General features: G+C 38.6%; 1 protein-coding gene across 1 annotated transcript in view; it reads right to left on the reverse strand.

Annotated features, from left to right (window-relative positions):
* The window catches only part of FAM81B (family with sequence similarity 81 member B), a 55855-nt gene that overhangs the window by 19641 nt on the left and 18066 nt on the right, over positions 1 to 18148 (reverse strand). The window contains exons 2-4 of the mRNA XM_078066324.1: positions 14988 to 15231; positions 10376 to 10494; positions 2763 to 2892 (exon numbers count right to left, since the gene is read on the reverse strand). Of these exons, the coding sequence (XP_077922450.1) occupies positions 2763 to 2892; positions 10376 to 10494; positions 14988 to 15231 (493 nt within the window). The remainder of the gene's footprint in view (positions 1 to 2762; positions 2893 to 10375; positions 10495 to 14987; positions 15232 to 18148) is intronic.

Below are 18148 nucleotides of genomic sequence, written 5' to 3' on the forward strand. Positions count from 1 at the left end.
CCATAAAAAAGAATGAAATCTTGCCATTTGCAATGATGTGGATGCAGCTAGAGTGTATTATGCTAAGTGAAATAAATCAGTCAGAGAAATATAAATATCATATGATCTCACTCATGTGTGGAATTTAAGAAAGAAAGCAGATGAACATATGGAAAGGGAGGGAGAGAGGAAAATAAACCATAAGAGACTCTTAACGATAGAGAACAAACTGAGGGTTGATGGAGGGAGATGGTGGGAGGGAATGGGATAGATGGCTGAAGCGTATTAAGGAGGGTACTTTTTGTGATGAGCACTTGGTATTGTATGTAAGTGATGAATCACTGAACTCCACTCCAGAAACTAATATTGCACTGTATGTTAACTGAGTAAAATTTAAATTAAAAAAAGCTAAAATAGGTGCATAGTAATATATATAATATGCTATCTATTTTGTAAAAAGGAGGAAATAAGAATATATTTGCATTTGCTTATATCTGCATAAAGGCATACCGAAAGGATCCACAACAGCATAATAAAAATGGTTTCAGTGAGGAAATGAAAGAATGTGATAATTGGTGACAGAAATGGGCATGAAAATTCTCGGTGTATACTTTTTAAAATATTTATTTATTTACTTGAGAGAGAGAGTACACTGGGATTTGAGGGGGGTATGAAAGGAGAGGAGCAGGACAGAGAGAGAATCTCAAACAGACTCCTTGCTGAGCATGGAGCCCAATGCAGGGCTCAATCTCATGACCCTGAGATTATGACCTGAGCCGAAATCAAGAGTTGGACACTTAACTGACTGAGCCACCCAGGCACCCCTGCATTTTCTTATATAGTTTTGATTTGTGAACGATACATATCATATGTATCACCTTAAAAAAACTAAGGATGAACTATAGTCAATGTCACTTTTGAACTTAGATGCAGAGACAAATGCTGAATGATTACACAAGACTGTAGAGCAGAAAATGCTGGAATGTTTCAGTATTGGGAAATGTATTGACATAGCACATTAGAAGTCCAAAGAGGTAAACAAGTGAACAAATAAAAACCCAAACCAGAAAACAACTAATATGATGATTTAGGCATTTGTTGATGTCTACAAGGCAACTTGTAAAGTTAAATATTCAGTCCTAATAAAAACTAAATACTGCTAGGGCGCCTGGGTGGCTCAGATGGTTAAGGGTCTGCCTTCGGCTCAGGTCATGATCTCAGGGTCCTGGGATCGAGTCCCGCATCGGGCTCCCTGCTCCTTGGGAGCCTGCTTCTCCCTCTGCCCCCCCCTCTCTCTCTCTGTCTCTCATGAATGAATAAATAAAATCTTAAAAAAAAAAACAAACAAACTAAATACTGCTAAAAACTAATGGAAGTAAGTAGGAACTGCTGGATACTTCCTTAACGTGGTTAAACATATCAAACCAACAGCAAACGACAGAAGACAGCTCCAGTATAATCGGAAGCTAGAGAAGCTGTCCTCTATGACCATTACGACCATTTATGACCCACACATTGTATTTAACAGTGACCTGGACGTTCTGGTCATGGCTTTATGAAAAAAGTACTAAGGTTTCAAATCAGAAAACCAGAGATTAAGTGGTTATGACTTGTTGTTGATATGACTAAATATTTTGAAAAACAAAGAAATCGAAGAAAAACAAAGAAAATCAACCAAAAAACGATTAGGACTTAATTAGATGGGTGTGTAGGTGTGGGCAAGGTGAGTCCAATGGGACTGCAGTAAACTATGTGCCCCTGTGAACCTTCTGCTCTTGATAAACTGGCTTGTACGAGCAAATAATCAAACACTGATCTCCCCCACCCCAATTCCCAAAGGATTTTCACTTTGTTCTGCCCAAATGACTTCAGAAGAGATGTGCTTATCATTACATAAGATATGTGACAGAGTGGGGTGCCTGGGTGGCTCAGTCGGTTAAGTGTCCGACTCTTGATTTCGGCTCAGGTCATGATCGCAGGGTCATGAGATTGAGCCCCACGTTGGGGTCTGCACTGAGTGTGAAGCCTGCTTAAGATTCTCTCTCTCCCTCTCCCTCTGCCTCTACCCTTGCCTCCTGCTCGCTCTCAAATAAATAAATAAATAGATGTAACAAAGTAGGACAGGGAAAAATTTGCATTAGCTTCTTTACTTAAGCCATTGACTGGGAAGATGAGAAAGGAGAGGCATTTTAGGCAGAAAAGAGCACAAATAATATGGAGGCCATACTATATCTTAGAGTGAGTAGGGACCTACCGGCAGGTTGTTCAGTATCACTAGGTGTGAGGGGTGAGCCAGGAAACATGGGGTGAGCTGAAGAGCTAAGCAGGGGCCAGTGTGGAGATGGCCTTTAAAACCAGGCCAATGGGGGATTTGTGTATTCTTTTGTGAGAGACATAACCTATTGTAGGGATGTAACATAATCAACTCACGTTTAGCTCATATCTTTAATAATAATAGCTTCCATGAGAAATTGCTTTGCTTATAATCTTTGGTTCTACAGTCTTTGAGGAAAACCCAGAGAGTAAGGGAACAACAGCAAAAGTGGAATCAAGCAGCATAGGCGTGCAATGGGTTGCTGTGTTGGAACATAGGAGGTGCTCATTAAATATTTGCTCATTCAACTGACAGTACTCATGGTATATATGCATGAGCTGTCATATTTCAACTCTTTGGAAGAAAAGAGTCCTTTTGAAACATTACCACTTGACTAGGCATTTTGATAAGCTATAATGATCTTCTGTCTGTAACACGTAACTTAAGAGTTCCAAATATTTTCAGTTACCTTCACATCCAAGTTCTTAGAAACCGTTTCTAGGGCAGACATAAAATCTTGAATTGATTTTTCAGCTTTCTGGTGCTCGTGCCTGATGAAGTGAATGTCTCCAGAAAGCTTCACAATGCTGGAGTCACATCTAGCAGCAAGATGAAAATTGGTCGTGAGATCAATAGGTGCAAACATTTTTAATACTGCAGTAGGACGTGTGCATTCACCTGATGGCAAAAGTTCTAAAGTTCTTTGAATAATGAGTTAGTAGATGTAGGAGCAAATGTAGAAATCTGCATTTTTCTCTTTTTTTCCTGATGGGAGAGAAACCACTTTGGATAATGATACATTGACCAAAATCAAAGAACTGGGTTGAAGTAGATGAAGACATTGGGAGAAAATGTGGAGAATTTTAGATTTTCAGTCTGATATATTAATTCAGTCATAGGAGTTCCAACAGATTTTAATGTTTTGGGAATAATCCCTGCTGCCTATGGTTAGGCAAAATCGAAACTTTTTCCTGTTCTATATTGCATTCTGAATCCACTTTCCTCTGATTAGTCTCTCTCGTTGACTCCAAGATTGCCAATTCTCTTCTGGCTACAAAGAGTCCCAGGTTGCCATCATCTTCCAACCCATCTTCAAAAGACAATTTCCCTCCTCTCAGCCCCAATCAAAACTCCTGTTCCTCGAGTGGTCTCAGTCAAGTGTTGTCTTATATTAGGACAAAAACAATTCACACTAACATGTGAATAAAATTTTGGCCCAAAAGTTGCATTGGTATCTTAAGGAAGGAACTCTAGTGAAGTGGGGTTGGAGTTGAAGATTAACCATCTTCCCGGCGTGTCAGGGAACCCCACCCCACTATCACCACTCAAGGCTTCTCCTGGGAGACAACAGGTTACAGATTGTCTTATACTTTCAATACACTCATATATGCATGAAAGATAGGGTGTAGAACGCTGAGGGACTGTGTTTTTTATATAAAGTTAACAGAGATCACTTTGAAGTTTGTAATTTTATAAAATAACTCTTTTGACTGTCCTCAAATAATATTTACTGGAAGCACATTTTCATGTTGTGACACTAAGTGCTATAAATATCGTTTGTTTTATAGCTGTCAATATTTTTTAGGATCTAGAAATGAATTTGTTTTTCTTAAGATTTTTGGTGCCAAAGTTGAGCCAAAAGTGAGTAAGATGGTAATTTTGCCTGAGAAGTCCCTTCAAGAGATACCAGGGGACTGTCATGGGGGTGGGGAGACTGCTGGGAGGGAAAATTCGGAATTAATCTGATCAAAAATGGGAGCTAGCTTGCAACGCGCCAAAGTCATGGGCAAAAGCCGTTTTGTAGAAACCGTTGTTGTCAAAACAAGTTCTATTGTCGGTTAGTTAGGATATTCTTACGTGAATCCACATTAAGATCTCCAAAGGTTAGACAGAAACAGTGACTGCTGCCACCACCCCCTGCCACTCCTCACCCAACGCCCTCCTTGTTCCACCTTCAGCGACAGCTGGTCTGTGCCTTGTAGACTAGTGGTTAAGAACTGGTCTCTGGCATCACAGTGACCTGGCTTTGAATCTGCTACTTTCTAGCCTGATAGGGTTATTTAAGGATGAAAGGAGGAATGAACAGACAGGATTTAGCCAGTACCTGGCACTGAGGAAGCACCCCTACCCGATCAGCAGCTTTATTTATTGCTTCCTGCCTTCCCACGTGAACACACACAGCGCCAGCCTAATGCCTCACGCTGATTTGTTTTGTTTACCTGGTTGTCTAATGATTCTTTATTCCTGATGTTCAGTCACTTCAACCAAGATATCTTGATTTAATTGTTCTTATAGCAATTTTTCTGGGATTACAGTCTTGATCTATAGATTCAAATCTTGTTTCAAGAAAGTTTTCTTCTCTTACACCCACGCATAGTTTTTTCCTGAAGAATTCGTTTTCTTTCTTCTTGAGGAGGTCCCATAGGGTCTTTGCTGAATGAGTTTTACTTGTCTGCTGTATGTATCGTTTCTCTACAACCATTTTTATATTGAAAAACGTTTTCTTTTCGTTTTCTATGGTTTGCTCATGTTTGCTTTTTAAAAAATAAATTATTATTATTTGTAGTTGTATTTATTGCATTTGGAGGGCTTCCAAAGCATATTTAATCTCTGTAAAATTTCCACCTTATTCCTGAACAATTCCAGTTTATCTCTCTCGTTCTTTTATGTGATAATCTCTTTTGGGGGAAAGCCCTTTTATTTCTTATTTTTTAAAATAATATTTGTTTGTTTATTTTAAATAATATTTATTTTATGAAACTAAACCATGCCTATAGTTTAGAAGTCAGTAAAAACTAAAAGGCTAATAACAAACTATAGTGGCTCCTTGCTCTGCTTCTTCCTGCTTTTCTCAGTTCTCCCCGGACACAGGTGCCTGTCTTTACCCGCAGTTTCAGAGGTTCCTGGCGAGGCCAACTCCTGTGCCTTTTGAGAATTCTGTGGTGTAAAACCACATCATTCTCAGCTTACCCCACAGATTTAAAATTGGTTTTATTATGTCTGCTAAATCAGCTTCCACATGTCTGTCTATTTTCTAGGTTCCAAGATTTCTATGCTGATATCCTCTGTCTTTGTGGGTATGTTTTAAAGAGAAACATTATTTTTGCTGTAGATTTAGTGGGACTTTGGGAAGGAGCAAATTTACATGTGACTGATCAATCAGCAATCTTCTCTTTCTTTTGTTCTTAACTTCTTTGAAACCAGGAGAACCTTTGAACTCTTCCTGTGTTTTTCTGAGTAATTCTTCTCATTGAGGTATGTTCAGCAGCCTTATGTTTTTCTCTGTCTATTAGATAGTGGTGGAGGTGATTTTTATGCACAGCCTAGATTCTTCCAACTGTCATTCTTACATCTTTGAATGATTCTGACTACCTGCAGATAGCTAAGTGCGTGTTTGGTGAGGAGTAGACCGCATCCTCCACTTAGGCTTTTGGTATCAAATCTGTTATTTCCTTAGGCCTGGCAGGGTGTGTGTGGGGCGGCACATCTCCCCATTTTCTCGTCAAAAACTAGACTGGTGTATTTCACAGCCAATCATTGAGTCCTAGGTTCTCTGTTGTGACACTAGAGGCCTCCTCCACTTCCTCTGCACATAACACGTCAGTATTTCTCTCAGGTGTGAACTTGCAAGCATGGAGGTCTGTTCGAAATGATCAATAACGTGATCGCGTCCTCAGCTACACTCCCTAGCTGCTCTGTGTTACTGACCTGAGTCTCTAAAGGGCCACTTCCTATCTCTCCTATTTCCCACCTGAGCCCCTAGGTAATATTGCTCCATTCAAATTATTTGGCCTATGCCTTTTAGGATTACAACTCTTGATTTGGAGCAAATTATTATGTTCGAGGTCGGAGGAGGACTCTATCAGTCCAGACATCACAGTAGTTGATAAGCGTATGCTGTTTGTGGTTAGCAGTTGTGGCAACTTCCAGGTTGTATTAAAGATGGAGTTTTTGTTTCCCTTCTTATATTTTTAACTGGCTTTAAGATGTCTCAAGTGAGAGAAGTGACGTGAAAATATTTTTATTTGACTATCTTTAATCAGAAGTTCCTACTCTTAGCTTTTCAAAAGTTGACGATATCCATGATATCATTATTATTTCTCCAAAGGATATGACTTTTGCTTTTAGTCACATATTAACACAATTTATTATTTTTTCATAAGCAAATCTGCCTTCGGGTCCCAAATCACCAAATGTGGCTAGAAGTTTGGCCTCCTCTGGCTACTGCTGCAGGCTATAAATCATAGCCATCCCTGTGGGTATTCTTTACGTATTTGCTTTTCCTCATTTGCACTTGAGACTATCATCTACCAAACAGAGGAGAGGGTATCAAAAGCAGGCCAGACAACTTTGAGAACCTCACCTCATTGGAAGTACTTGCTTTTCAACTGCCACTTATTTCGGAGTAGGGAATAAGGTGAAAAATTCAAAGCACATTGCCATTATTAAATACTGAGTTTGATTTATGCAACAGTAAAACGTTTGCTAAGAATTATGTTAAAATAACCAACGTAATCTCAGTTACGCCAAAATACTAATTGGAATGAAGGTCAGTATATGTGGAAGAACAGTCATTACTTCGGTCTCAACTTGTCCATTAGTCACTTGCCTGGCAAAAATGCACAAAATGGGAGAGGAAGAGTGAGGTTAAGTCTCATGGCTTTTAGCCAGATTCTGTCTCAGATTAACAAATAGATTTAAGAAATTTTCATAAAAGGGAGACATTTCAAGGAAAAATAAGACCTTGTCCTAAAATCACTACTTAAGATTCATGGGGAAGGTAATTAAGCAATTGAAGAGTAAAATGGAGGAATAGGAGGCTCTTGGTTTCCCTTCCTCCTCTGGATGCACCAAATAAACAGCTACATACAGATCAGTTCCCTCTGAGAAAAATCCAGAAACTAATTTAAAGACTCCTACATATCAGGCAACTAAGAAAATATTGAAATGGGTAGGAAAAGCTGAGACACACTCATGCTGTAAACCCCATTCTTGGCACGGGGCCTTCCTTACAATTGGGGGAGACCCCCAAATCCCAGCTTCTCCCTGAGGAGTGAAATGTTTGGACCAAACAGCCACTCGAGAGACTGGCTTCCAAATCACCCCTCTCTAAGAGCTGATGGGGCTCATTTGCAAGTCCCTTGGGACCATAGAAAACGAAGAGTTAGCTTTAAATGACCACCAACATTAAAAAATAGACAAAGAATCTGAATAGACATTTATCCAAAGATGACATACAAATGACCAACAGGTACAATAAAAGGTACTCAACATCACTGATCACCAGGAAACTGCAAATCAAAACCACAATGAGATATCATCTTACACCTGTTAGGATGGCTATTATCAAAATAATAAAAAGATAACAAATGGTGACTAGTACGTGGAGAAAAGAAAATCCTTGTATAGTATTGGTAAGAATGTAAATTGGTACAGCCGTTGTAGAAAACAGGATGAAGATTCTTTAGAAAACTGAAAATAGAACTATTACATCATCCAGCAACCCCTCTTCTGGATATATATCCAAAGGAAATGAAATCAGTACTTGGAAGAAATATCTGCACTCCCACGTTCATTGCAGCAATATTCACAATAGCCAAAAAATGGAAACAACCTAAGTGTCTGTTGACAGATGAATAAAGAAATTGTCACACACACACACACACACACACACACACACACAGATTCTGATTACAATTTAGACTCAAAAAAGGACATATTGCCATTCGCAAATACGTGGCTAAAACTGGAGGACATTATGCTAAGTTAATTAAGGTAGACACAGAAAGAATAAAAACCTCATCATCTCATATAGAATCTGAAAAAGTAAAGTACATAGAAGCAGAGAGTAGAATGGTGGTTGTCCAGGGTGAGGAGGTGGGGGAAGTGGGGAAATGTTGGTCAAAGATTACAAAGTTACAGTTAGGTAGGACGAACATGCTAGAGACCTAAGGTATACTTGTGACGATCATAGTTAATAATGTTGTACTGAAGAATGGAAATATGCTAAAAAAAGTAGATTTCAGATGCTCTTGTCACATACATAAAATGGTACCTATGTGAGGAGAAGATATATTAATTAGCTTGACTGTCATAATCATTTTAGTATGCATATACATATATCAAATCATCATGTTGTAGACTTTAAATATAAATAATTTTTATTTTTAAGAAAGGAGACAAAAAGGAAAAAAGTAAATTAGAGCAGAGCAAAAGGAGTTGCGCATCTTGTTCTTGATATTATTCCATTCATGTCTTGGTTTCATTTAAATCTGTTATTTTATCTTATATGTAAGGCAGAATTTACAAAAATAGAAGAGTAGGTTTGTAAGCAGTTTGCAGAAAAAATAAATAGTTGAGTCATCATCAGCACACCACCAAATGGAACCAAATTCTAAGTTTTATTCAAAACAGATGTTTGGTATTTATCTTTGGAAAATTATGGCACGTCTAAGTCTGATGGTGGGTTTGCTAGTGTTTTATTATCTTGCTTCATAACTTACCCAAATATTATAAAGTTTCCTTTGTATGTATCAAATATGATATAATGAAATATAGAATTTTGTGTATTTTGGACTCATAAACATATATTTATAAATAATATAATTACGTATCTGTGTGTGTGTACACATAGGTACTATTTCCATAGGTTCTGCTTTCCTAATGTCTGTTACCTGCTCTGGACTTTGATGGCTAGTGCTTTAGTTTAAGCCCTTGACATTTGGCACCTTGATTGCTGCAATAGGCTTCCTTTCATTTTCATGTTTGCTTTCTGCACCGCAGCAATTCAGCTACTACTAGAATGTCACTAAATATGTCATCCCCTTACTTAAAATCTTCCCATGGTTACTTATAACCTTCTATGTAAAGTTCAGACATTTTTCCTTGGCCCACAAGATCCCTCAGCATCCAATCTAGACCACCTTTGACTTCATCTCCCCATCTCCCATCTCTCCCTAAATGCAAACCCCAAAATACCAAAACTAAAACACTCTTCTCACAGGTAGCCCCTTGAACATGTCACAGTAATTCATCCCTCAGTTCTTTTGCACATATTATTCTTCCTATCTGAAGTGCATTTTCCATCCTTCCTTGTCTAGCGAACTGCTATGGATCCTTCAAAACTCAAGTGTCACCTCCTCCAGGAAGACTTCCCTACGCCTCAATCTGATTTGGATATTCCCATGGCACCATAGGCTTTCATTGTAGTGTTCATCTCATTTCTTATATTTGGAGCTTGTTTTCCCAGGTAGACCATAAACCGGGGGTCATGTGGAATTGGAAGTGGACCATGTTGCTGAATCCCTGAATCCCAGCATACTGCCTGGTATACAGCATAGAGCTTAATGCATTTTTTGTTGTTGAGTTGAATGGATAGATACTCTAAGATAAGTTTGTCCTAGGTATTAATCACCTATTCTTGTTTGGTCATTAACATTTCGGAGCAGATTAACAAGATGGAGGTTGGGTATTCCAGGAGAGAGGAAAGAGGTGCTGGCAGACGATGTAGAGTCGCAAAGGTGTCTACAGTCAGCCGTTCACAAGTGATCTTTGGTATGCCTACTGGGGTGGTCCTGCCATTGTCAATACTCACAGATTTTTGCTAACCTGTATAACATTAATTCTTTTGATTTAGAAATATCATTTGAAAGATGTTACTCAAAATTTTATCCATTAGGAAGTAAGTCCCTTTTGTTAGACTTTTAGATGTCATTCTTATATGTTTTTAATGTTTTAATTATTAGAATTTGACACATCTGGGGATTTTGTTTGTGGCTATGAGGCTGTGTCTTTGCATAAGATGTTGGTATTTGGACAGTCCAGGGCTATAAAGACAATAATGATTCTTCTCACTTTCAGATGGAACCAAACTGGACATTGCCTATAAGGGGTCTTTTATAAAACCCTGGAGTCTCACAGGTGGTATGAGGCTTTCAAATTCTATCATACACTTTCTCAACTACTACCTCGTCAGTTTAGCCTCATGTAAAGACAATATCTACTTTTCTACTATCTGGAACTTATTTGGGAATGAGAATTCAGTGAGCAAGAACTGACTATCTGTTAGATGCTTCTTCTCACCTGGCTACTCTTCCTCGAAGATCTCCAACTCCTTGAAGGTGTTTGGTGTTTAGCTCCCGTACTGCAAAATTAGTTCCTGTGGCCACCTGGTCTCGAGCTCTTATTTGGTCTTCCAAAACCTGTAATTTTGAGTGAAAATTCCCATTAATTTCCCATCCCACATGATAAGAAAATATAGTTTAAAGCAGAGGCTACCGAATCGAATGCCTTTCCTAACTAGGCTGGTAGTGTAAAGGAGTGAGAGAGTCCTATGTCAGAGAGAGGCAGTCCCTGCCTTATCTGAGGGAGGCAGCGATGGCCTGATCCCAGCAGATTGTTGCCAGATAGGAATAATGGCTCCACGGTGTTTCAACACAAGCCAGAAATCTAGATTTTATGTTAAATATTTTGATTTTTAAAAAAGATTTATTTCAGAGAGAGAGAGGGAGTGAGCACAAGCTCAGTTGAGGGAGTGAGAGGAGGGGCAGAAGGAGAGAGAGAATCCCAAGCAGACTCGCTGCTGAGTGTGGAGCCCAATGCGGGGCTGATCCCCTGACCCTGAGACTATGACCTGAGCTAAAACTGAGTCGGAAGCTTAACTGACTGAGCCACCCAGGCACCCCTAAATCTTTCAGTTTTTAAATATTGACATCTTAGTCAAAATCTTTTATAAACACAATATGGGCCAAATAAAACATACTTATTGCGCTGTTATGGCCATGAGCTGCCATTTGGCCATCACTGATATTCAAGCTTTTCACAAAAACCTGTTTCAGAATTGGTGGTGGATTTAGAAAAAGGGATCCTTCACATGGCATCAGGCAAGACCCCTCACAGATTGACTCAGAAGCACAGTGAAGCTAATATCACTAACACAAGCAAATCTGAATCAGACTGTTTCACTCACATGGAGTGAAAAAGGTTTATTTTCTTGGTTTTTTAGAGAACACGAGAGAGTCATGGCTTGAAGTGTGTTCAGATTTTACCCTTGAGTATCCTTAGTCATGTCTTCAGTAGTTCTTGGTATTCTGAAATAGACCTGACTGTCTTACTCTACCAGGTTGGTGGTTCCAAGAATAGTAGTTTAAAATTTTTTCACACTCATATGTAAGTATTAATTTAAAAATTAAAAAAAAATTCTGCTTATCCATAGACAAAATTTCTATCTTACTTGACATTCAAACAAATTCTAGTGTAAAGTGAAGATGTATAAAATAATTTGTATTTATTCATAAAAAAGTGAGAGTATAATACAAGTTCATGATTTGGGGAAACATTTTAGTTGCTGTATTTGACCAAGGCCTGAACTATGTTTAAATTTATGTTTATGAATTTTTTGAGGAAAAGAAGGATTTTTGTAACAAATGAATGATAGAAATTTTAAAGACCATATACAGGATCTTTCTCATTTGTGAACTGGCAGATTGAGACCACCCAAGGGCAAATAAAATTTTAACTGAAAACATAGAAGTGTCAAGAACACTAGCTAGAGTTTTTTTGTTTTCATTTGTTTTTGCATGCATGTAGGTGTCTTAGTCCATTCAGGTTGCTCTAACAACATACCACAGACTGGGTAGCTACTAAAGAACAGAAATTTATTTCTCACAGTTCTGGAGGCTGAAACTCCAAGGTCAGGGTGCCAGCATGGTCCAGTTCTGGTGAGAGCCCTCTTCTGGGTTGCAGACTGCCTACTTCTTACTGTGTCCTCACGTGGTGGAGGGGCTAGGGAGATCTGTGGGGTCTTTTTTAGGAGGGCACTAGTCCTATTCATGAGACCCCACCTCCTAATACTATCACATTGGACATGAGATTTCAACATACGAATTTTTGGGGAGAGGGGACAGACACAGACCTTCAGACCATAGAATAGATGTTGTTTTGCTTTATTTTGGTAAAGAATTGTGATGAAAGGGAAATTGCCCTACTAAACACTAAAACATTATATGAGACAAAGATAAATACATCAATGTAACTAAATAGATATGCATACCTAAATAGATCAACGTAATGTAATGAAGGTCTTGGTAAATGTAAGAAAGAAAGGTGCTATCCTTGAGGCTCACAGATCACTGGGGGAGGAATTTCACAAATAGTGTTGGGATCTCTGGTTATTATTCAGAAAACAATCTGTTTAGATCCTTACCTCATGACATACATCAATATAGATTTTAGAAAAGTAGATTAAAAATATAAATAAAAAGTTCAGCCATAAAAATAACAGATAATACAGGTGATTATTTCAGTTCTAAATGAAGACATTTCGATTCTTAAAACTAATGAGAGAAATCTCAGAGCAAAATATTGGAATGTTTAACCTTATGTAAAATGTGATAGAAACATTGTAAATATAACTAAGGTGTAAACAACAAACTGGAAAAGCGTTTATAACGAACGTTATTGCCAAGGATTTCAGTTCTGTGCTACGATCAGCATGCGCTTGTTGGTGAAAGCCAATTATGCCTATCTTTTCCCCTCTTTGTGTTTGGTGTTTTGGTGTTTGAAATCAATCATAGTGAGAGTATTAACACCATGGAAATAGGCAAACGCTACAAACCAAGTTTTCATCCTCCAGAAAATATTTGACTGCTGGTTGTTAAACATTTGCCAAGGTACCACCAACTATTATCCTTAATTAATAAAAAAATCTCATCAAATCAATAAGAATTAAAAAGTACTAAAACTCCAAAAGATATATTGGCAAAAGACATTAATAGATGATTGACAGAGAAAATGCAAATGGTTACAGTCACTTTCAGAAAGTGAAAAAAAGAGAAAGATCTCATTTCTATCCCATCAATTTAGCAAAGTTAAAACAACAAATCTCAATGCTGTCATGGGCACAGTGAAAAAGCATTCTCATATAATGCTAATGGAAGTGTAAGTAAGTATAAACTTTCCAGAAACCATTTTAGCAACATGCATCAAGAGCTTTTACAGTGTTCACACCCTGGAGTTCCACTTCTAAGAATATATACTATGGAAAGAAGCCAAATACAGACATACATTTATGCACAAAGATATTTTAATATTAAGATAATAATTTAGGAAATCATGGTGTAAGCATCATGCAAAGAACCTTTAATGACATGTGAGAGTTTATGATATAATTTTATATTAAAGATTGGGCTTACAAATGTAGTCTCAGCCTCCTGAATGGAGTATGTGGAAGGACTTGAGGGAAATAACTCTGGCTGTTTGTAGAGATTGCCATTTGTTGGTGGAATTATGAGAATTTTTTTCCCCAGGTTTTAACATTTTTTCCTAAGTTTTCACAATAATCTATAATGAACAAGTATTGCTTTTATAAGTTGATGGGAAAAAACACAAGAAAGCAATGTTTTACATAAAATTATTTCTTGAGTTTAAATTAATTTTAAAATTTGTAATTAGCTGCCAGCTTGAAAAACAGATAATTTGATTATGAAAAGGAATAAGCAACTTAAGTGTTACAATTATGGTTGATTAAAAACAATTTTTTTCATTCCTCTCAAAAGCCCAAGTCCAGCTTCAGCTCACACTCAAACCCATCTTGCTGGTCAATTGGCAAGGACTGACCTGGCTAATGAGTTCAAGTTTTTAAAAAAAATACTTAAGTAGCATCTATTTTTCTGTAAAGTACCTGTCACTCTATAGTCTTAGTTATTTACTAGAGGTAGCCTATTAGTTTCTTCTTGATAATGTTTTAACTATGTTATCTACAGACTTTAAAATATTTTCTAATTCAGTTTACTACACAGACCAGCCCTCCTCATTTTCCCTATATATGCCAACCCCTTAACAGGATTGCAAATATTTTGAGATTTTACAGTTTTTAGAAAATGTTTTGTCTTTTTTTCAGAGCTAATCTACAACAATCAATTATTCTAGGAAAAGAAACTCTTAGCAAGATTTCTAGAGATCTGGAAACTTTCCCCCCTTAATGTGAAGAGTATTTTATTGAGGTATAATTAGTATGTATTAAAAGGTACAAATCAAAGTGTGTATCTGGATGGATTTTGACAAATATAATCAACCATGTAACAACCACCCAGATGAAAATATAGAACATTCTAGAACCATTATGATATTTCTGAGAATGCTATTTTCTTTTTAATTACCAACAAGTTTTGACTTTTAAATTGGTATCTTATTTTAGCACTAGTGCTGTACTTGATTTTATCTCAAAAGCACTTATCATTATCTCAAAAGCACTGAGCCGCTAACCTCTTGTCGCTTTCTTAACACTATTATGCCTAGAAACACCTTTGACCACTTTGAGAAGTGCACTGACTCTTTAGGGGTCAATTCATTATGTGCTAAATACCAATAAAATACCTTCTAAAAGTTCACTAAGATTTTTTGATGATTACATGAAAAGAATCTTGGAGATTTAGATTAAAATGTATCTGACATACTGTTAAACAATTCTCTCTGCTGTCACAGAATAGATATTAAACGCTTTTTGAATAGAATTTCCTTCTACTTTTTGGCATAAATGAGCAGTTGAAAAGTTGAACTGTTTTCCTCTGGGGCAACATGTTGTAATCACTTAAACTTAAGCCATAGTATCTCATTTCTATAGTTGAAAGATGATATTGGTGGTTGATAATTGTTGTCAAACAATGATGCCAACATAAGGAAAATAAAGGACTACCTCAATATTTTGGCTGAGTTTTTTGACGATGCTGGTGATGGTCTGAATGTGGTTTTCCAGTAGCTTCCTGGCAAGCAATTCCTCTTTTTGAAAGCCGTGGGTCCCCTGAAGACAAGCAGAGATGTCATCCTTGATGCGGAAGGCTTGTTCAAGGAGGAACGCAATGGTGCGCTCCTGCTTGTTCAGTCTGTCTTCTAGCTGACTTCTCTGGGTGTTTGGAATCACAGGAAGGAACGAATGACCCCTGGTCAGGAAAAAGAAACAACACCAGGGGCGTTACAAGAATGAGTAGGAGGAGCCAGAAGCAGAACTTGCATCTTCACTTCTACTCCAGTCTTGTCTCCCCTGTGAGAAGTTTGGAAGTTTGGGAGGATTCTAAGCCCCAGCCTGGTTAGAATCCTGGTTTGCATCTCATCTAAGAAGATCTGACTTCTGCGTTGGTCTTACGTTATGCATTTTTCATGTTTCCTAAGCAGGAATCATTTCATACTTTACCCGCTATTCTAACAAGCCAGTTAGATCCATATAAATTTAATGCCTGAAAATTCCAGATTGAAGAGAGTGTTGCCTTCTAAGGTGGGAGAAATGATAGCTCAAAGGCAGAGATTCACAAAAGAATCAGAAGTTCAGCGAAAAAGTAAACACAGTAAATTAGAAAAAGAAACCGAAAGGCTAGGGCTCGTTAGTATTGGGGTAAAGAAACATGTAAGATCCTGATAACCTCTACTGGCATTATTATATTCCTCTTTCCCTTCACAGATAAGCTTCTTAAAGGACAAGCTACTTTTGTTTTGTCCTTTTTTTTTTCCTTTATTGAATTTACTTTGCTTGTTTTTGTGACCTACTCTCTGAAGAAAGGAAATGAGTTACACAGTCCCTCTGGGGTAAAATTTCCTGGGCTCACTATGGTCTTGACCAAAATGCTGACCTGTCGTGACTGCTGGCTTCCTATCCTCTCTGCCTCCTAAAACCTTGGAGGATCTAGAAAGGAAACTTTGAAAACTTTGAAAAACCCTTGTGCTGTGGGGGTTATTTTAAGCTGGTGAATGTGTACAGTAGGGTGGTGTATTGGGTGCCATTATGTGCCCCCCAGCTTCCTTTTCGGGAAGGAGGGGCTTATTTCCCCAAGCACTGGGAGGGCTGCCAGTTTGACAGACCTCAGCTAACAGCTTCTCTGGGAACGGCCTTGGTGAAGAGAGTCACTTTTGCCCAGCGCTATGCCCACTTCCTGGGGCAGCTTGAACTTAGTGATAGGTCAACATGTGAGAATGAAGGCTTGGCACGCTTGCTCTATCTCAGAACAACTTGGGAGGACCATCCCAGCTTCAGAGCTCCCTGTGGAATCGTATCATGATACTTTTCTTTCTTCCCAATTCTGTTTCCTTCCCTTCCCGACAGTGACCCCAGAGCACTCCATGTGAGCCTTCTGTTCACCAATCTCCATCTCAGAGCCTGTTTCCTAGGCAAGCCAACCTCAGTCAGATGGCTTCTCGGGCCTAGGGCAAGAGATAGCTCAGGGAGGCTGGGGGAGAGTAAAATGCGGATGAAGGACTGGTGTAGTTCTGCTTTTGCTTCTTCCCCTTGATAGCCTTGGGACAAATGCTCTATCTGTGTGAAATTTCAGATTCTTGTTTAAGTGTCCTCAAGAGTCAGATCAGGCAAGGCAGAAGGCCTGCGTTGGTAAGAACCTGAAACAACAGTAACAAAAAACTTGGGGAGCAACTGACCTTGGGCATTTGTTTTTACACCGTCCTACTCACAGGCCCCAGGGGTGGAAAAGCAACTGGTCTCCTACTGTTACTTCTTCCTGAGGAGCAAAGGTGAAGACCTGACAGGGCAAGTTATTTTGTAAGATGAGGAGTGGTTGATTGTGGTTTTACTGTGCCTGGGGCTCATCCACACCCTGCCCCCTGAGTTTACTGGAGTTGACAACCCCCAGGGAAATTAATTCCTGGGCCAAAATAGTAAGACATTTGAGGAGCACAGTCTTTTCCAAAACCAACTAGCCCACAACTAATCTGCTGGGTTTTCCCATGTAAGAGAAATAGTAAGATATATGCAACAAGACATTTTTTATTTGTATTTTAATTTTTTTAAAGATTTTATTTATTTATTTGCTAGAGTGAGAAAGAGCACAAGCAGGGGGAGTGGCAGTCAGAGGGAGAGGGAGAAGCAGACTCCCTGCTGAGCAGGGTGCCCCACTCGGGACTCGATCCCAGGACCCTGGGATCATGACCTGAGCCGAAGGCAGATGCTTAATGGACTGAGCCACCCAGGTGTCCCGACAAGACATTTTTTAAAAGGCTAGTAAACAATAAAAGAAGGGAAGATGTTAGCAGAATGAAAACAAAAAACTGGAAAACATAAAAAAGTAAACAAGTAGAAATATTAGGCATAAAAATTATAATAGTCTAAATAAAGAAAAAAGATGGGATAAATATGACAGAGGAAATAGCTGAAGGATGAACTAGTGATTTGGGAGACCGGAATGAGGAAATTTACCAGACAGAAGAAAGGGTCACACAATTCAGATATGTCAGGGTCAAAATTTGAAACTCATCTGTGTGACTCCAAAATCAAATGTTAAGCTTAACTCTCCTATATTCCTATAATTCCAAGAGATAATAAGCAGAAGCAGGGGACACAATTTGATTAATGCTACTCATGTGATCTCTTAGAGTGGCAGCAGAAATGACACATAGACACATAGAAGTGTCCCTAGGCTCCATATCCACTCTTTCCCGAGTTCTTTCTTCTTTTCTTGGTCCTGGCCACTATTATCTCCTCTACTTCTGTGTCTGAACAAAAAATGCATCTTCTACATAGCAGCTAGAGTGGTCTTCTAAAAGTCTAAGACCCTCCAATGGCTTATCCGTTCTCTGAGAATAAAATCCTTGCTCTCATTTCCAACCTCAGCTCCTCCCACTCTTCCATCCATTCACTCTTATTCAACCACATGGATCTTCTTTCTGTCCCGCAAACATGCCAAACTAGTTCCTACCCAGAGCCTAGGCACTTGCTGTTCCTGCTGCTTGGAATGCTCTTCACTGCAGTCACTTCATGGTCGCCTCCTTCTCATTGTTTTTATCTCAAATCCAGTATCCCCTCCTCAGACAAGTCTTCTCCTCAGTCACTTTCGTTCTTTCTTTTTTAAAAATTAT

Source organism: Halichoerus grypus, chromosome 2, assembly GCF_964656455.1.
Source record: "Halichoerus grypus chromosome 2, mHalGry1.hap1.1, whole genome shotgun sequence".
NCBI classification, from domain to species: domain Eukaryota; kingdom Metazoa; phylum Chordata; class Mammalia; order Carnivora; family Phocidae; genus Halichoerus; species Halichoerus grypus.